Source organism: Triplophysa dalaica, chromosome 1 (genome assembly GCF_015846415.1).
Source record: "Triplophysa dalaica isolate WHDGS20190420 chromosome 1, ASM1584641v1, whole genome shotgun sequence".
NCBI classification, from domain to species: domain Eukaryota; kingdom Metazoa; phylum Chordata; class Actinopteri; order Cypriniformes; family Nemacheilidae; genus Triplophysa; species Triplophysa dalaica.
This window is the reverse complement of record NC_079542.1, coordinates 5,570,695-5,592,377: the sequence shown is the minus strand read 5'-3', so window position 1 is coordinate 5,592,377 and position 21,683 is coordinate 5,570,695. Positions and strand designations below refer to the sequence as shown.

General features: G+C 39.0%; 1 protein-coding gene across 1 annotated transcript in view; it reads right to left on the bottom strand.

Moving 5' to 3' along the window:
• phlpp2 (PH domain and leucine rich repeat protein phosphatase 2) overlaps positions 1-21,683 on the bottom strand; it is a 47,243-nt gene that overhangs the window by 22,165 nt on the left and 3,395 nt on the right. Inside the window, 3 exon segments of the mRNA XM_056747406.1 lie at positions 246-371; positions 731-921; positions 17,423-17,556. Coding sequence (XP_056603384.1) covers positions 246-371; positions 731-921; positions 17,423-17,556 — 451 coding nt within the window.

The following is a 21,683-nucleotide window of genomic DNA, read 5'->3' as shown; positions in this document are numbered from 1 at the left end:
GCAGGCATGAGAAAAACAAAACTATGAAAGCAAACATAAAACCTTAAGATGAAGGCAAATGTGCAGCTGTAAAAGCTGCACGCTACAGGTGGCGGATACCATGTGTCCCACCGTACCAAACATATTAACATTTCTTATCTCATCAAAAGAAAGTGAAAAGAATTGAAACCTGCTGATCTAATGATTGTGGGTTTCCTTATGAAATCTTAATGCAAGTCTAGATTAGATAAAGGACATTCACTCACTTTAGAAGCTTGCCGGTGCCAGCGCTGGTAGTCTGCCAGCGTGTCAAAGTTAACGTAGTAGGTCTGAGCCTGAGGTCCGGCCGAGCTGAACATCAGACAGTGTTGTCTCCTCTTTACCTCCTCCACCTGAGCACACAACGGAGGATATCAGCTATCAACTTTTGTCTTTCGTGTCACTAAATCCACTGTGATGGTACATCTGATATGTGCGACTGTCTGGATTATCTGAAAGTTTGCTGTCGATTACCACACGCAACCCTTTCAACAAGTCTGTAAGATTGTAAGAATCCTGAATCTTCTACTGCAGTATATCAAATGAAACACTTAAAATCTTTAAAAGATTTACTGTCACGTTGTGTTCAATATACAAAGATGGTCAAGATAGTCTTCCTCCCTATTCCCGTTCATTCACAGCTGTGTTGTTGCATCTGCTCTGTGTTATCCGTTCTCCTGCAGTGTGTGAGTCAGTGTCGGTGAACCCTCACCTTTCCTCCGACCAGGGGTAGGATGTGCATCTTGCCGGTCAGACTGTCCTTGACCGAGGCCACGATAAGGGAGGTGCCGCACAAGATGACCTGTCGCTCCGCCCACTTATGAAGCTGCGTCTTTCCCTTCCTCACGCTGAACACACCCTTCAGTAAAGTCCGTTCCTGCTGGTCTGCGTTCACCGGTTTCTCTGTGCAAACCACAAATATAAAAAAAGTGTGAACATTTGGGCATTGAGAAAATGTATTTCAGCACGTATGTTTAAACTTGATGCAGCCATTTACACGAACAGTTGACTGGACATTCAATTTATATGTTGCATTAGATCTTAGGCCCGATTCATTCATTATTTTGAATATATGCGCGCGGAAATAGTGGGTGACGTGGTCACATCACAGATGCAGTGTGACACGCGCTTTTTTTTTCCAGGCGCCTCGGCGCAATTTTTCAAGAGCGCACCACAGGTCATGTGGCAAAAACCAACCAGCCTATACAGGCTCAATGAAGAAGTAGACACAGATGATCACAGCATACCAAAATCTAGTAGCAGAGGTATTGCAAGGTGTTTTCATTGCATATAATCCATTTATCCTATGTTTATTCCTCCTCGTCTCAACGGCTATCGTGGCCCATGGTTGCTTAGCGACGACAGACGCCAGGACACGGCAAAATCCAGGCGCTTTGGGAAAAAAGGAGAACGCAGTGTAGCGCGCAGTTTTAGCCACGAAATGTGAAACAAGCCTTAAAGGAACAGTTCACCCAGAAATGAAATTCTCTCATCATTTACTAGAGTTATTCCAAATCTGTTTAAATATCTTTGTTCTGTTGAACACAAAAGAAGATATTTTGAAGAATGTAGGAAGATTGCAAACAATACTGGGGCACTTTTGGCAGTCAATTGTGGACAAAAACTGTTTGGTTATAAGCATTCTTCCAAATATCTTTCTCTGTGCTACTTTGAAAAAAAAGCTACATTATACAGATTTGTAACAACTCGAGGGTGAGTAAATGATTACAGAATGGTTATTTTGGGTTAACTGTCCCTTTAAAGGGATTATAATGAAACAATTATTATAAATGAAACAATTATAAAAATTCAGTGCATATTTAATTCATACAGTGATTTTTACCAAATACATTATGAATGGACCTTCAATGCCTGTAAATTTTGTTTCATTTGTTTATATTGTATTTGTTTTTATTTAAAAAAAAGAACAAAGTTCATAAAGGTTCATCAAGACCTTTATTGTCATGTGTACATTGAATTTTTATTTTTTACTCCTCTCAAGAAAGATGGGGTAGAAGCCAATGTAAAACATAAAATAATATATAATATATAAAAATATAAATGAACATACAATAAAGATAAAATCTGGAAAATTAACTAATTTAGTGAATGAGAAAACGTGTAAGCAACAAGTGAGAATAAGGAACAAAATAAATAAATAAGTCCAATAAGTTCTTGGCCATATCACCCAACACTACTTATTCCTAAATTGTCTTTCAATCTTCCTTCTTTTTTTGTTAGCATGTAGGACTAATATTTTATTTGTTAGTTTAGCTGTTCTGCTCAATATCTTGCAAAATATTCACACAAAAAAAAAACATATGGAAAAAATGTGATAAGATAGAGGTATCAGTCACATCTGTAGCATAAATGCAACCTCATCTTTAATATTTGGGTTAGGTGTTTGTTCAAATGCATAACCCCCAGCATGAGTGAAATTAACAGAGATATTTGAGGAATGAGATCTGTTAGATTACTGACAGACATTCTTCCAAATATCTTCCTTTAACACACACAAAACACAGCCTCATATGGGGGACGGTCTGTATACTGTATTACACACACATGTGCATCCACATCCATGAGCTAATGTAGTCCATATGTCGTGTGAATCACAGACCCTCAGTGGGATCTGGGAATCAGGTGAAGAGGTCTGCCAGTAAATGATGTCACATGTATTAGTCAGCGCGTAGTGACAAATACACATATACTCACCAAACCTAGGGCCCAGGTCAGGAAGGAGACAGAATGGCTTAACCAACTGTCTGCTTGCCGTCTCGCGTTACAGAATACACAAAATATACAACATGTAATAATCCCTTCTTACAAACAACATAAAATAGAGACTGTGTCTGTCCCCCGGATTAGCAAACATAAGATATTGCGTAAACCTCTTGAAAGTAATTTAATAAACGTTAAACAAATCAAACATGAACAAAATACAGATAATCAGCTGTTACGACTCGGATTGCTTAATATTAGATCTCTCTCAAATAAAGCACTTTTTGTTAACGATTTGATAACCGATCATAAAATAGACATGCTTTGTTTGACAGAAACATGGCTAAAGCCAGATGATTTTATTACTCTAAATGAATCCGTTCCCCATGATTATTACTATAAACACGAGCCTCGTCTAAAAGGTAGAGGGGGAGGTGTCGCTGCACTTTACAAGAATTCTTTTATTACCTCTCAGAAGTCTAATTTTAAGTACAGTTCTTTCGAAGTCATGGTACTTCACGTATCGACACCTAATACTAAGGACAAAACATTTTTAAAATTTATTCTAGCTATTGTATATAGGCCTCCAGGGCACCACACAGATTTTATTAAAGATTTTGGTGGGTTCTTATCAGAACTAGTACTGGCCGCAGATAGAGTCCTTGTCGTCGGTGACTTTAATATCCATGTAGACAATGATACAGATGCCTTGGGACTGGCTTTCAAAGACACTCTTAACTCCATGGGCGTTAGTCAACATGTGTCAGGACCCACTCACCTTCGTAATCATACTTTAGATTTAATACTTTCTTATGGTATAAATGTGGACGATGTTAAAATCGTTCAGCAGAGTGAAGATATTTCGGATCATTATCTGATATTATGTTTGCTTCAATGGCCTACGGCTGCAAATCAAACTCCTTGTTACAAATATGGTAGAACGATTACTTCAACTACCAAAGATGCGTTTCTCGATAATCTGCCTGAATTGTCTAAAATATCCAGCATGAGTAATAACGTTGACGATTTTGACACTACTATTGAAAATTTTAACTCTACTTTCTCGGAAATATTAGACACAGTTGCTCCTCTGCGTTTAAAGAAAATTAAAAATAGCAGCCCAACACCGTGGTATAATGAACACACTCAGACTCTAAAAAAAGCATCCCGTAAAATGGAGCGCAACTTTAAGAAAACGAATTTAGAGGTATTTCGTATAGCATGGAAGGATAGTACTCGAAATTACAGGAATGCAATAAAAACGTCTAGATCCGCCTACTTTTCAACACTAATAGAGGAAAACCATCACAACCCTAGGTTCTTATTTAACACCGTGGCTAAATTAACAAAAAATAAGTCGTCATCGACGTCAGATTCTGATTATCAGCATAACAGTGATGAATTTATGAACTACTTCACAAGTAAAATCCAAGATATAAGAGAAAAAATTATAACAATGCAACCTGTAGTGAAATCCGCTGAACAAACTAACTACAGCAACCCTAAGGAGAAATTGCAATTATTTTCTACAGTAGATCACGATGAACTGTCTAAAATCATTAAATCATCTAAATCATCAACATGCATGCTAGACCCTATACCTACAAAACTACTGAAAGAAATGCTCCCCGAAATTATAGATCCTCTTCTTAGTATTATTAACTCATCTCTGACATTAGGACATGTGCCTAAAGCATTTAAGGTGGCTGTTATAAGGCCTCTTTTAAAAAAACCCAAACTCGACCCTAAAGAACTAGGGAATTACAGGCCTATATCGAATTTACCTTTTATATCTAAAGTTCTGGAAAAAGTAGTTTCAACTCAATTATGCTCCTTCCTCCAAAGGAATGACATTAATGATGAATTCCAGTCTGGATTTCGAGCATGTCACAGTACAGAGACTGCTTTGATCAGAGTTACAAATGATCTGCTTTTAGCGTCTGACCGTGGCTGTATTTCGTTATTGGTGCTGCTAGACCTCAGTGCTGCATTTGACACCATTGACCACAGCATACTTCTACATAGACTCGAAAATTACGTCGGCATTAACGGAATAGCATTGAAATGGTTTAAGTCTTATTTATCCGACCGTTTTCAATTTGTAGCAATAAACAATGAGGTGTCCCGCAAATCACAAGTCCAGTACGGTGTACCACAGGGCTCAGTCTTGGGACCCCTGCTCTTCGCATTATACATGCTACCTCTAGGAGATATAATAAAGCGACACGGAATTAGCTTTCACTGTTATGCTGATGATACTCAACTTTATATTTCCTCGATGCCTCATGAAACCCAGCAGTTTCATCGAATAAAGGATTGCATAGTTGACTTAAAAATGTGGATGAGTAACAATTTTTTACTACTAAACTCGGACAAAACAGAAGTGTTACTTACTGGACCGAAAACTGCTATGCGTAACAACCAAGAATACTGCTTAACGATTGACGGATGCTCCATAAAATCCTCGTCATCAGCTAAGAATCTTGGCGTTGTATTTGACAGTACTCTCTCATTTGAAAGCCATGTCGCAAACACCTGTAAAATTGCATTTTTCCATCTTAAGAATATATCTAAATTACGTCATATGCTGTCACTGTCAGATGCAGAGAAATTAATTCATGCATTCATGACATCAAGACTAGATTACTGTAATGCACTTCTAGGTGGTTGCCCTGCGGGCCTATTACAAAAACTGCAACTGGTTCAAAACGCGGCAGCTCGAGTTCTTACACGTACAAAAAAGTATGAGCATATAACCCCGGTTCTGTCAACCTTGCACTGGTTACCTATAAAGCATCGCATTAACTTTAAGATCTTGCTTATTACCTATAAAGCCCTACATGGTCTAGCGCCGCAGTATTTGAATGAACTTCTATTGTATTACAGACCACCACGTACATTACGCTCTAAGGGGTCCTGTCAGTTGGTAATACCTAGAATTTCAAAATCAAGTGCAGGTGGTAGATCCTTTTCTTATCTAGCGCCTAAACTTTGGAATATTCTTCCCTGCACGGTCCGGGAGGCAGACACACTCTGTCAGTTTAAATCTAGACTAAAGACTCATCTTTTTAATCTTGCATACACTACACCTCCATAATATTAATCCTCAGAGGATTTAGGCTGCATTATTTAGATCAACCGGAACCAGGAACACATCCAACAACAAATGATGTACTTGTTGCATCAAAGAGTGCAGAACAGTACTCTACTCTCAGCCAGTCTTGTCTCTTTGTTCCAAGGTTACCGCAGGATGCAGTTCATGCCCAGACCTGATGGCAGAGCTGAGAATGGGAAGCGGTGACCTGACAAGTGCTAAGAGGATAGAGCTGGATAAAGGACGCGACAACTTTGTTTTTTTCTACAACATTTCAAATGCTATTAGATTGTTAATGATAATCTTTAATTTTTATATTTTTATTAAGCCTTGTTGTGCAAGCACTGATGAGCTTGTGCAGAGGCAGCAGCTTTTGCCAGAGGGGAACTGGAATCCCCTGGTTGGGCCTGGGTTCCCCTGAGGTTTTTTTTCTCGATGGGAGTTTTGGGTTCCTCACCACCGTTTGCATATTGTTTTGCACTATCTGCCTGGCCGGGGGGGCTGCTTTAGAATTCATACTTGTATTAAATGTGTCTCATGTACAGCTGCTTTGTAACAATGAAAATTGTAAAAAGCGCTATATAAATAAAGTTGAGTTGAGTTGAGTTGAGAGTTCAAACCTTTAAGCATGGAGTAGAAACAGAAAGCCAGGTCACACATACTGTACTGTACACAAACAGGTAGAAATATCAATAACCAAAAAAGCGCGCATTCACTAACTAACAGCACTAACGCTACCCTTTTACTTTGAATGGGTGACGTCAAACGTTGCAGAACTTAATTGTGGGTCCTTCCGCGTCACGTTAATGCCATAACTCATGGCAGAAGATGAACATTTCTCAACGTTTTATGGGCCAACACATTATTTGCCTTATGCAAATAACCTAGTGCAGGCTCTAGCCAATCGGGTTCACGCAATGACGATCGTGTCAGCCACACTTTATAAAATCCCTCCATCAAGATTCCATCCACCATTGACTACCACATTCGGATACATTTCTTTTTAAATTTCCTTTATTTGAACACAAAAGAAGATATTTTGAAGAATGTAGGAACGCAAACAGTTCTGGGGCACTTTTGACTTCCATTATAACTTTTCCTCCTATGGTAGTCAATGATGCCACAAGAACAGATGCTTGCAAGCACTCATCCAAATATCTTCATCAGAACAAAGACATTTGTACAGATTTGGAACAACTCGAGGGTTATAAAATGAAGACAGGATTTTATTTTTGGGTGAACTGTCCCTTTAAGTAGTTTGTTTCTCATATAGTCCTGAAACATCTGTTTTATAGGAACTTCTGCACTTTGGTAATGTGATAGGTCATCCAGGTATTTTAACGCATGTTGAAATATTCCCAACTACTGCAAACTGTTATAATAGTATTAGTGATAATGTGTGCATCGAGCAAATTTTAAGTATAAAACAGATTAATTTTTTAAACCCGATATGGTACAGACCTACTTTTACAAACAATGAAACAGCACAGAAAGGCACAGGTTCACAGCGAAGCAACACTCCCACAAGCACACATCTCTGAGGACTCTGCTAAAGTGCTCTCCTCCAGATGCAGCAGTCAGCCTGATGAATGAGTCAGGCTTTTGTCACATTAAACTTGCTTCGCTCAATCTAATTATGTAGCAAGTGCCGGGCGACTCTCCTCTTCGACACCTCTGAAGGGCACATCAAACAACCATACCCGCCTCTCGGCCATGGGCCACATGCTCTCAGGTTAGTTGCTGGTCCAAACTTTTCTTTCCCAACACCCTTCTGTGCCCTTAACTTTACAAGGAGCGGTTTTGAGGATGCGGAGAGACTGTCTCAGGAGAGGATGTGCTCGCTCAAGGCACTTTGTTGGAGAAATTCTGAGGCAAGCGGCCAGTACAACTGGATAGAATCTAGAAAGCTGCTTTGGAATATAAGACAGAGCTGACAGTCTGAGTGAGGAAGGATCAGTAGTCTGACCACTGAATACGTCCCAAGAGATGTGGAAGAGAATTTCATTGAAGTGTAAGTGTAGGCTTGTAGGGTGTGAGGTGAGGGATACCAAGACCTCCTCTCATCGAATCCAGAGCTAAAGCATCTGTGCAATGTATGGGGATTGGAAAAATAGAAAAAATCCAAACGCAATTTGATGACATCAACGGTGAGGACGTACATGATGTGTGGGGACGTAAATGATTTGGCGCCGCAGTCATGTCAGCACTGGTTTGGAATTACAAATGGAATATATGGGCAAATAACACATTTTTCACAGAAATCTCACGTGGAGGAGGAGTGTCCAGGGCTTGGTTTCCCGAAACCTAAGAAGATATCGCTACCACTCTTAAGGTATAGCTTAAGAACAATGTAGTGATACGGAGGTTTCGGGATAACCCAGCCCAAAGCATTCAATACGACGAACCCGATTCGGCACAAATAACAAAAATATAACAGAGGAAACATCTATGGTATCACTTTATCTGAAAAAAGGTTAATGTGATCATAGAGCTCATATTTCAGTTCTGTAAAGCTTGAAGTAGAGGTCTGCATTCCCGCGGCTATCCCGCGGGACCCGACCAGAGTTCTTGCAACGCGGGATACATTTCCAAATTAAATGCGGTAGCGGTCGGGAACTTGTGTTATTTGAACAGGAACGGGCGGTCTAAAAACATCCCGTTCCCGTCGTCCTTTCAGAACTACATGTCTTCACTCATTCTTATCAACCACAATTAGGGCCTACAGTCTGCACTTAGGACTATTGTGCACGCGCTGCAAACATGGACCGGTGCTTTCTGCGTTATGCATTTTTCGCAAGGTCCGTGCACGCAGCATTTATGCGCAGCGGATGCGCTGTCCTTGAAGGATGTTCAACATGGACTGGAAAACAGTCAGTTTACTGCTAAGAAACCCACGTCAGGCAAGTCTGATGTATGGGAGTCTTTTTCGTTGTTTATAGACGCAGATGGAAAAAAAATACCCTTTTTGCTTTGAATAAAAAGAACAAATTATTAACAAACATTTTTTTCTGCAACACGTGTTCCTTTTGTGTTGACGGCTAAGTGTTAAAAGCATCTTGACAAGACGAATACAAATAAATATGTTTCGTACAACCAACAGTTTTATTTGTTATTTCTCTCTTTCAGTGGTGGAAATTTAAATGTGATATTGTGGAAAAGATATTTAAATTTAGCGGGAACGGTCAGGTCGGGAAGAATTTTTTTCTAAGCGGATAGCGGGTAAACAAAGAGTAAATACATGGCGGGAGCGGGCGGGTGCGGAATATAACCTTGCGGGAGCGGGCGGGAACGGGACGAAAAAAACTGTCCCGCGCAGACCTCTAGCTTGAAGCCTCAGAAATTCAGAATATAAAAATACAAATAAGTTAATTTAGAAAATATTAACCTACTTTCTGCATCTTACTTCTTGCCTTAACCTAGGGCTGTGCAAATAATCGAAAATTAATCGTAATCATCAATTTTGGCCTTCAACAATTACAAAAACAAAATAATCGAGGTAAAACGATTACTGCGCCGCATTACATTTGGCGAGGATCCTCTCTATTCTTGTGGTATAAATCCACAGTGCACCCCTTTCCTCAACAGTGGTCAAGCCGTGCTGTTTCTTTACATTTATTATTCAGTTAAATTCACAGTTTAAAAGCCAAGTTAAACATTTTCTATGTTGTTTTAAAAGTTAGTGAGTAATCGTGTTGAATAATCGTGATCTCAATATTGGCCAAAATAATCGTGATAATAATTTATGTCATAATCGAGCATTTAGAGTTTGCTATAAAATGCAAGCAGCCCTTCTTTAAACATAAATTTGCATTCTACTTGCCTAAAATAAACGTACAATTATGATGGCGAGCCGTAAGTCATTTTATAGCAAACTCATGGAGATAAATATTAAATATCACATACAGGCTGAAAGTCACTAAAAATAAACCACCACAAAACATAGCACACATTATAACCAGTGCGAGCAAAGCCTGAGACGGAGTTCCAGGGTGACCACCCCAAAATAAGAGCCCCTCCCCTGCCCCCCCAAAAACAGTGCACAAATTAAACTTTACATTTGAATAGCATGTAATGAGAAAAGACAATGTTGCAGATTATGACTGGAATAAATACATACAGATTTTAAAATCTGTGTAGATTATGACTAAAGTAGTGGTGGGCCACACTCTTATCGAGCGAAAAAAAAAATGTCGCCGTTAATCTATTCTCAAAGTTGGGTTGGAAGCTGGGTCTATTCTACGCAAGCTATGATGACTTTCACCTTGATATTTTAGCGCAGATGTATACCAGCTTAACTGCACTGTACGGGGCGAGAACGAGATTTTTCAACTCGTGTGATTCGTGGAAGCAGAAGCCGCCTCATCATCTCATAACCAGGGCTTATTTCGCGCGATTCGCGCAGCAAGTAGGTCTATTGGCTCTTTGCATTAACATATAAATCACTCGCGCTTGACACGCCATTCGCGTTTGGTCTGAACACAACATAACGTTACTGTGAAATTACCGCATCAAACGTGACGTGCTAACATGGATGCAGCTATGAAGCCGCCGGGTTTGCTTCAGGGAATATTAATTTTTAAGAAGCTTCCCAATAGAAACATCGACAAGACTAAGGTTGTTTGCACCTTGTGCAATGCGGAATCGGTTTAAAAAAACACTTTCTCTCAACAGGTAGTGGTCTAGCTTTAGTTGAAACCAGTAACTTTGTATTGAGATCTAATGTATTATGGCTCCTGTATGACATATCGCTTGTTGCTCCCTCACTCTTTGTAAATCGCTTTGGATAAAAGCGTCTGCTAAATGACTAAATGTAAATGTACTGTAGGAGCTCTTCCAGTCTCAAGTACCACCTAAACGCAAATCATCCCTTAGCTAATGCGGAAGTAAACACAAGGTCATCTTATTGAACATAATTACATTTTCATCACCAATTATCATAGTAGAACAGCTTTCTCAAGCAGTTTGTGATGCATTTTGGAAAAAGGAGATGAGCCCCTGGTCTAATGCGCCACCTGGCTTGACAAACCCGTTCTCAAAGACTTACTTTTAGTCATTATTTGGGTAGCACACATATTCTGAATGCCTTTGACAGAATTCAAATGAGCCATTTTAATCTAGATTAAAAAAAATAATCTATGCCATCCACTAGACTAAAGTCAAACACCAACACATGTCTGGGTCAAACAAGGTTTTTTGCTTCATTCAGCCTGATGTCACATATTCGCACGACCGGTGAAATAATGTCTAAAAAGCACTTTGTAACAACAAACCAAGAATCCTGAATCTGTGCTAAAGGAACACAACAGATGTTGGGTGATAATGCACAGAGATGCATTAGGAGTCAACAAGGGGACGGAGATATGCTTTCAATGCAGTAAACAAGTCCAGACCTCAATTACACAGAGAAATCCTGCGTGATTGCTGAAGACCCATTTCTCTAAGAGCAGATGACAGCCGGCGTTTGTCTAAACGTCCTTCAATCAGGCTCTGGATAAGTGTTTGCCACTGCGCAGCGGCTGCCAAAACAAAGATGTGGAGCGTCCATCTTGAAAAAGCCTTCTGTAGATTCTCTTCATCTGGCCTCTATAATTTTCACAAAATAATATCTCATAATATACCGTCCAGCAGATCCCTGTGAAGTGGATTTCACGAGTTTGGACAAAATACATACATTTGCATATTGTCATCATACTGCAAACACCTCAAATGCAAAACTCAAGTGTCGTCTGTCTTTAAAACAGTTATTACAGTTTGGTTTCTTAGTTTTATTCTAGGTTTCATTCATATTTTAAATTAGCATTATTCTTTTTGATTTTTAGATTTTATCCTTATTAAGGTACATTTTTAGCAATGCTGTTATATGTTTTTCTCCTTATATTATTTATTTGTTAATTTTTTATGTTGCTATATAAGATCCATTGATTTTTATTTGTTTTACGGCCTTAAACATGTCCCTTTTTTGCATAGTTAAAGGAACAGTTGACATCACAATTCTGTCTTCATTTACTCACTCTCAAGTTGTAAAATTTTTTCAAATGTATTTGTTCTGATAAACACAGAATGATATTGGGAAGAATGCTTGTAACCAAACACTTCTTGGCCACCAATGACTACCATAGCAGGAAAAATTGCTTTATAAATTTCTTCAACACGATTCAGTCCTACTATGGTAGTCAATGGAGGCCAATAACAGTTTGGTTCCCGTTTGATTAAACTCGAGAGTGAGTAAATGATGAAAAGATTTTTAATTTTTGGTGAAATGTCCCTTCAGGTTTTTCCAATAATTTTTAGGCAAATGTGTTATTTGATTTCATTAAGCCGCAATGTTTACAAAGTTTAAATTTTAGTCAACTATAATAACCTTGCTTCAAAGACGATGCATGACAAATAATAATTTGTATTATAGTACACGAGCTAAGGCGAAAAGATTCAATGGGAAAAGAGTTTAACCAAAGAAAATTGGCAAATAAACCTCTCGTTCACATTCTGTTTACAAGATCGTGAACAAAAGCATTCTACTTGTTGTGGGATCAGCATGTACCGATTTCAAAGAGCTTTGCCTCCGTCAAAGAACAAAATCATGAAATGATTTGACTCCCGCAGAGTTTAGAAATAACATCACCCGTATGGAGCAAAGATGAATAAGTGCTTTTTCTTTTTAAACCATATGACATTGCACAGATTAAGTCGGCTTGCGGGAGAGGACCTGTAGGGGAAGAAACAAAAGTTCATTCAAAGCTCAGCAAAAAACAGCATGACATCCTGCTAATACTAAACATATTAAACATGGGCCGATATCAGTGACTGGAGTTTACCTTTGAGAAATTCTGCTGGTGGCATTTTTATTTTAGGGCAGTCTTTATGAAAGAGGAAAACAGACACTAAATCTGTTTGAGATGATAAGCACAGTTGGCCTGAATGTACTGTAGTAGACAAGCTCATAAAAATGGATAAAATGAAACATAAGGGCAAGAGCTTCATCTGTACAACTGAGAGAACTCCATATGTCCACTTTGGTTCTCATCACAGGGAAACATCTGTTTGTATCTTTTAAAGACATGACATCATTGTACGCCGTTACATCACACGAGCAGCTCAAAGGGTACATTATTTACACAATAAAGTCCGTTATTAAATAACTTCTACACAAATGTAACTAGATATGTTACTTTACACTGCTGCTTTAAATTTGCACAGATTTGGAAAGACATGAAGGTGAATAAAAGTTTTTTCTTGGCGTGTCCTATAGCTTTAAGAGTATAAATCCGTTTGAATTGACTGAAGACAGGTCTCTGCTCACAAGTTCTCATTCTACTTCCTAAGCATTAGCCCTGAAACGTTAAGGCTCCCAGCGAATCAATACCTCATTAGTGGTTAAATCCAGCACCATAGATGATTTATTTTTGTAAAGCCGCGGCGATGGCCTGCAATTCCTCCATCCAGAGGGATTTCGGTGCAAAAAGGACAGTTCCAAAGAAACACCCAACCACACCGCACGAAACCAGTCCAGAACTCACCCCAGGGCCAGCTTTTGCCTCATCGCGACTCTTAAAGGGAAAGTTCCCCCAAAAATTACAATTATGTCATCATATGGTCACCCTCATGCTGTTTTAACCCAGAATTACTTTCTAATCCACAACAACAACAACAAAAAATGGAGAAGTTAGGCAGAATGTTCCTGACTGACATTCACTGGAAGGGTAAGTTCATCTTTACCCTTCCAATGCAGGACGAATAAAGGAAATGGGTTGTACACGATATAAAGGTGAAGAAATGACAACAGAAAATTTTTGGGTGTGCTATCCCTTCAAGCATTTAGTAATGTTCACTCCCTAAGAGCGTTCTGTGGCCACAGCAGGATTTTTAGGGGGGAGGTTTGAGAAAATTAACTTGCGTGTTTTCATTGAAAATAAAATACTGTAATCTAATACCCTGCAAGTAAGCCCTTGTTTAGGTAAAGCAAACCCTATATGTAGAAGAACATGTTTTACTTTTAAAATGAGTAAGTCCAGTACAGCGCACAGTGTGAATGTTGACATCTAACACAAACCAGACAACTGATTTACTAACCCTTACAAGAAAAAAAATATCGGTGGTACCTGGGCTAAATTTGTGCTAGAACAAGTCAGTTCCATCACTGGACTGGAATTTTAGTAGATCAATAGAAAGTGGAAAGCGATACTTCACCCAAAAAAATAAAAATTCTGTCATTATGCATTTACACTCATGTCGATCACAACCTGTATATTGCTCTTTCCTATGAAGAACACAAAAGAAGCTATTTTGAGTTTCAGTCTCATTTGTATGCAAGTCAATAGGGGCCAGTGTTGTTTGGTTATCAGGTTTGAAATGACATTGAGATTTTTGGGTGAACTGTTCCTTTATTTTCCTCATATACAAACGCAATACGCCAAATTCAAATCAACCTTGTATTTCCACACTACTCCACGAAATGTCTCCGAAAAAACCATGTCGAGGAAACGGGGTATACCATGGTCCATCGTCAGTTTTGTCAATTACACTTCGCCACTAAGGTGTGAAAAACATGATCCAGAGCTGTGCAAAAAAAGGTTCATTCATCAAACACACCAGGCCTGTGTCCAGTTTAAAAGCACCGGAGCTGAACCTGAGCCTTGTGTTTGTCCTATAAATGAAGAAAAAGAGTGACTCAAAGTCCTAGAGCCTGACCAGCATCTAAACCATCACTCTGATGAGAACACTTACAAACTCTTTCCTACAAACAGCCAATGAGCCAACCAAACACCACTCCTGAACCCAAATATATTACAGAATGTGTGATATTTGTGACATTTGTCATTATTGGACAACAGGTTAACAGCACATCTGGCATTTTAGTACATGAATGTTAAAGTGATAGTTCACCCAAAAATAAAGCTTCTGTCGTCGTTTACTCACCATCTCTTATTTCAAGTACTTTTGCCTGTAGAAAACATAAGATATTTCGAAGAATGGTGGTTCCCTTTGTGACGATACAATAGATGTGAATGTTACCGCTATTGTTCAGTTACCAACATTCTTTGCAATATCTTCTTTTGTGGTCTGCAGGACAAAGAAAGTCATACAGGTTTGAAATGACAAAAGGGGAGAAAGGTGACAGAATTTTTATTTGTGGGTGAACTATCCCTTTAAAGTATATAAATAGGTGAAAATTCCCTAATATTCCCTGTTTTTTTCCATGAATGTGGGATAATTTCTTTCTTAATCATTGCTCACCATGCACTGTCACATTGCAGATGCATTAGTATAGCAGTGACTCAGGGTTACGGACGTCCTTATCACTTTATCATCTTCTTTATCAATACACACATCACACAAAACATTCAACTCCCATTGCCATTCACATCAGCATTTTCACTTCAGAAGATCAATAAATCGGATTTGTGTATGTATTAGTGATAATCACCCTGTATCCCATAATACAACATTATCTCAATAAAACACAATCTGCTTTATTGACAACCGAAACGATTACATAATGATTTGCTTTCCTGTGATACGGCATAATGGAGGGAGATGAACTTAACGGTGGCGGACGAACAGAACAGGTACATTAATGAGCCATTAAAACCAATTACAAAGCCCATTAAAAGGCATAGCTTAACCAAAAAATATTTACATGAATATTTACATTGTCACATACAATATTTTTTTTTAAGAGAAGCAACATAAGAGTAATAAAAAGAGTTCGCTCCAACCTATTTTCAATGACTTTTCTTGCACCACATACGCAGCCTGGCAATGTAAAACAATAACAATTGAAAAATCAATAGCTGGCATCAGTCGATCAATGCAACAATGTGACAAAGCATCGTTGCAAAACTACCACATCGATCGTCGTCCTCACCTCGGAGATGCAGGGACGGCTGTGCGAAGGTTTCAGGGCGCCTCACTTTATTCTACAACATCTCACCTGTCCCCTGAGTCACCGAGTACAAATGAGGAGGATACAGGTCGTTCGTTCAGTCTCGCCGGTTATATATCAGGCGGACGTGAGGGACTCTGTGTCACAGTTACGGCCCTGACAGGACCTGAGGATGAGAAATGGCGTGTCCCAGTTCCCCTGTGACCCTGACAGATGGGCGTTTACTCAATGCCCCGGACCAAGGGGAGCTGACTTCTACAATATTCTCCAGACTTCATATGACTACACTCTTTAAAAAAAAGTTCTTAACCATTTTGGTTCCACAAAGAACCATTCAAAATCAAAGGTTCTCTCAAACAATCTCTCGCCATTTTACGCACATGAATGTGTGGGAACACAAGATGCATTCTATCTAAAAGCGAATGCTCTCCCAGACCTGCCCGAAACGCCTCGTGTAACCACACCCCCACACATCTACGTCAGTTCATGGTATGATTTGACTAAGACCGCCCAAATGTATACGCAAGTAAGGCGGGCGTAACCGTCAGTAAAATTGCTTTGGAACCTGATGTACCAAATATGGTAAGAGGCGTAACATTTCCGTCACATGCTTGCAGCATTCCACCAATCACTACGCACTGGTTAACTGGCCAATCATAGCACACCTCGGAGCGATGAGATTTGTAAAAATCGGTGCGTTTCAGAGAGACTGGGCAAAGAGGAGATACAAACATGCACTGTCTGTGGAAAATACACAGTTTTTTAACCTTGAATCATGTATACACATTACATTACATTTAAAACAAACCATAACATTTGGTTTAGCCGTGTTAAATCACCCCTTTAACGATTAATTGTCTATCAAATAAGTGCGATTTTCTTACAACTATAATGATTTATTACAATTAATTTATTCAATTATTAAAAAGATACATTAAGAAATGCAAACATTCTGTAAATAACTTTTTACAATCCCCATAGAATGACCTAACAGAAATAACTGAGATATGAGGATGATGTTATCTTGCTGTGTTGATCCAGCAAATCATGTATAATTTTAATAAAACTCATAAACACAAAAAGTACAAATCTGATACAACTCAAATGATGAAGAAATGTAATTTTAACGTAACTGAGTGCAGACAGGGGGCAGTGGATGTAAAATGCTGTAGATTACCCTTGTTTTAAGGATTTACAATCATTGCGGTTATCTGAAATAAATGTGTGTGTGTAACTCCCACATCTCAAACAACCAAACACACCATCAAGAGAAGTTTGTACATGAAGGCCTGCTGGAACAAAAGCATAATTGGCATCCTCTGTGAGACTCGAGAGAAAAAGCTAGAATCAGATGCAATCCCCTCAACGCTGATGTTGACACACTGTTGCCTGACACTAGATAAAGCCATTATTTAGCCCCGTCTGTGAATAAAGAAAAGGGATGTATACGAAAAAGCACTAGCACTGAGTGGGCGGCAGCTTTGTGCCCTTACAGTAACAGCAGACTACACCCAGACGCTGTGAATAGCAGACAAAAATAGTCCACTAGCAACAGTCTCAAACAGATACGGAACAACACCGGCGATCCATGTGGACCTGCAGAATTCTGGAATTTGAACCAGGTCAGTAGAGTCAACAATGAGAACGAAGCCTGCAGAGAGAACACACTACAGCACACAGACGCCTGGACCGCTCCACAAACTCACCGCTGTAGAAGCGAATCATGCAGCTGAGGTCCGAGTTGGCCGCTTCTTGTTGGACCCGGAGCGGGTCATCGTAACCCATAGCAGTCAGGTAGTCATAGACCATCTGAAGAGGACGTTCAGAAGGGTCCAACCTCCTATAGAGAGAAAGAGAGGGAGATGTGATTTTTTTTTAAAAAACGATATACTAAACATAATAGTCATCTTTTATTTTAAGCAAAAATAAGCTGCATGTGCGCAGGTGAGCATCTCTGTCTGATTTATTCATTGACTAATATCGCAGGAAAGCTCATGTTTACGGTATATAATCTCGCATGGCATTATCACAGTTCATCGGTAGCCGTTACAATATCATATAGAACCACTTGAAAACACCAAATCAATTGAAACTTTACAAGGTCATTCGGTGTATTATTATAATTCAATACTGTATATCTAAGATATTTAACAGAATTACTAAACACTAGGGACGTTACAATATTATGGAGATCATGTTATCGCAATAGCAAAATTGTATCAATATTATCATGGTCACATGACTATATGAAACGATACAGTCAACACTGACATAGATACGACACTTATATTAATGCATTGAATCTTTAGAACCAAAGAGAAAAACCTTCATTGAACAACAATCTAAAGAGATTTATACATTTTCTCAATTCATCCGTCAACTTGTATCTTATTTTCATACCACTTTGTTTGTTGTACAGTACTGTATGTTGTTATTGTGATATTGTACATCTTTTTTCATCACTTTTTTGTGTGTAAAATGCTTCAGCAGTACAGTAAACTATCTTCAAATCGAAATCTGAAAAGTGGAAGAGAGAGATATATACCCATAAATAAGTTGTATACGTTGTTTATTTTATATGCTTTGTAGTTTCCACTGTACTGTTGTCTCCCTGGTGAATGAGACATGAGGGGATTGACATGAGGAGGTGTACGTTTTCAAAGCCAATCTGCTATTCCTAACCTCAAAGAAAATGCCAACTCTGGCTTTAAAAGATAAAAAAAATATTTTCATTTGTGAAGGTGTTCCACTAGGTTTGCTCCCATTCAGACAAAAGAGCAACAGTGAGATTAAGAGTTATAATTCATGCAAAAGGGCTTCTATAGGATTTAGGTTTAGTTCCACTATTGACTTTTTGGGTCATTTCCACAATGATAAATGGACGGCACCCACATCCCGTGTGCCAAGTGATGACACTACTTAAAACAATTTAACATTCAATTTATAATTGATAAAAAATGATCAGGCATAATATACAGTATATTCATATCAAGACACAATTCAAATCCTCATACACATGACCCTGTGCAAGTATCACACAGGTGTTTCGATTTAAGATCACACTCCTGACGTTCTCCAGCAGCAGTTCCTCCCCCAGCACTTGGTCTTCTTCCAAAAAGGCAGACAGATAATACATGGCCATCCGCTGGGATCACATCTACTCCAACTCAGGATCTCCACTGTCATTAACCATTATAAAAGAATGTAGGATCATAACGTCAGTCTCATAACGGCGGACAAAATTCCACTTAAACCAAGCAAATAATCAGTCTGCTGGACTGACATGACGGCATTCCCCGTTTTATTAAAACATCCCGACCTCATAATCATCCATCTCGCTCTCCACCGGCACATGTCTCCACCCGATTAAATGGTCATCTCATTCTAGTGTCCTAATCCTGTTAGCGGCTCCTCGTGGCTTTCTGGAGCAGGCCAGAGGCACGCTGTCAGCACAAGACCCCCCGACCGAAACACATACTACCACGCGGACCTGTCAGGTGACCTCATGTTTAACCCGGGCAAGGGTTTGAGGCCCTGCTTCTTGAAGGGAAATTCATCGAACCGAGCTCTGCTTTGCTCGTGCAGAGCTGACAAATGCTCTTCGGGGATATTAAGGTTTCTTGCTGTTTGGCCGAATTGAAATATACAGAAGGCAGTGGTCGACGGCACAGCCAATTCGCCAAAGCCAATTCAGCGTAGATCCCTGGCGTTGCCCCGGCTCAGGGCTGGACAACTTCCTGCAAAATAATGTGATTTCAGCCCAGTCATTCCCAGAAGGGCAGAGAGAGGGGAAACCATGACTTGCTTCTCTTTTATTGGAAGGCACACCTTCACAAACCACAGACACTGCAGGATGTGCACTAGAAAAAAAAACTTGTGCACAAACATACAGGAAAAAAAACACAAATTGAAGAGATTATTAAATAAAAAAATAACTCCGTCATAATTTATTCACCCTTATGTCATTCAAAACCTGTGACTCCTACCTCTGTGGAACATAAAGGAGATATTTTGAGAAATTACTTTTGTGTCCATACAACGGAGCAATGAGGGTTGTTTGTTTACCAACATTCTTTAACCTCTATCATGTTCTGCAGATGAGGATGAATAAATGATGAATATTTACCTTTTTGGGTGAACTATCCCTTTAAGGGCAGAAATCACCAGTATACTGTATTATCTGGTTTTATTAATTCTTGTGTCATTTGTAAACTTCGGACATGCATCATGCTTGTTTAGTAAACTATTTTTTACAAACATTTAGACATAAAAATTGGAAAAATCCTGTAGAGAAATCTAAGCTGTATCCAGAGACCAAAAGATTTTAGACCGACTGGGAAGAGGCAGTACATAACCACAGAACAACCACTCTGAATATACTAGAAACCTCCCAGGACACGAGAACAACTGCACAGCAACAAACCAACAATCACATAGAATACATTTGCAACACACTTAGAAATGCGCACACTACTATTGCAAGCAGATTGTAGCATTCTGGCAACCATCCACAACACTCTAGCACAGTGCAGAGCCATTGAGAGAGAGTTGAATCAACTCCATTGACTCCAATGGAACAGTTCTTTCACAACAATGGCAGTTCATGGAGGCTCTCAATAGTTCCCAGAAGTTACTAGTAACGCATAGTGATGGACAGATTAAGATGAACTTTTAACCCATTTAAAGACGCAAGTCATTTAATAATTAAAAAAATGAAAGAAATAAAGCATTTAAAGAAAAAACATAACTTCCTGGAACTATTTGAAGACTTCATGAATTGTCATGTGACGTGACATGCGGAAATGTTGAACTTCCGTTGTCGCGATTCTCTCTCTCAGCGGCTCTGGCAGTGTTTCTCCTCAAAAAGGGAGCGTCAACACACTTCCAAGAGGTCTCAAGATGACTTCAAATTATTTAAAATTTTATTAAAACCCTAAAGAATTAAAAAATTAAGAGGTTTCTTTATTATACCCTAAAAATTAAGGTCAAAAAGGTTGAGATTCACTGCTCAAGCATCATGGCTGTGATTTTAAAAGGGAAAAAAATCACTTGCATATTCTTCAGAAATGTCAAAATTCCTGTACACCACCAACACACACAAGAACTTTCAGCTTTACATCAAATCAAAGTCGGGAGTGGGTTCAATATCTCACATCCTCCAGAGATTTACTTTAACACACATGTTTTCATCCATATCTGCAGAGAGAAAAGCAACTAGTGATCAAAGGTTAGTGATGTGTTCTCACATCATACAAACCCTGAGAAATGAACTTCTCTTTGAAAAAACTTCTTTGCCAAAGGAGATAACGTATTTACGAAATGCGCTCTGTAGAAACAACATGGGGAATTCCCGCTGTTTATGTACATAGTAATAGCTAAGGTTATAAAAACATAAAGCTTCATTATGCAAGCCAGGTCTTTATACACTTCTGAATACATAGTTATGTACATTATATTGCATTTCTGTCTATAGATCCTCCAAAAATCACACACTGGACCTTTAACCAATTGAATAAGAATGTTGTGTCTAAATTTAACTAACTATTAGGGGTGTAACAAAACCCTCAGCTCCGATTAAACACCCGGTTCACAATACAAGAGAATTAACAATATTCTAAATCAAGTTTTAGAATTGACAACATGTAAAGTCCCCGTGACCCGGAAGTTGCGATCGTTTTTACTTCCGCAGTTTGACGCAGTTCCGAGTTAAATGGAAATTTGAATGTAAAAAAAGTCGCCGTGGCTTTCTCTGCGATCTCATTGAATGTATACGAACAGCCGTTGATTTTTTTAAAGGCATTGGCAGCAGACTGACTGTTAAAGGGGCGGGGTTGATGGATGCTCCACCCAAGCCGTCTAACGCACATCATCTAATATGGAAAGTCATTAGAGGACAGAAGTGCATTTTCAGATTTAAACTAACGATTACGAGGGCACAGATTTTTTAAATGAGAATGACCCACATTT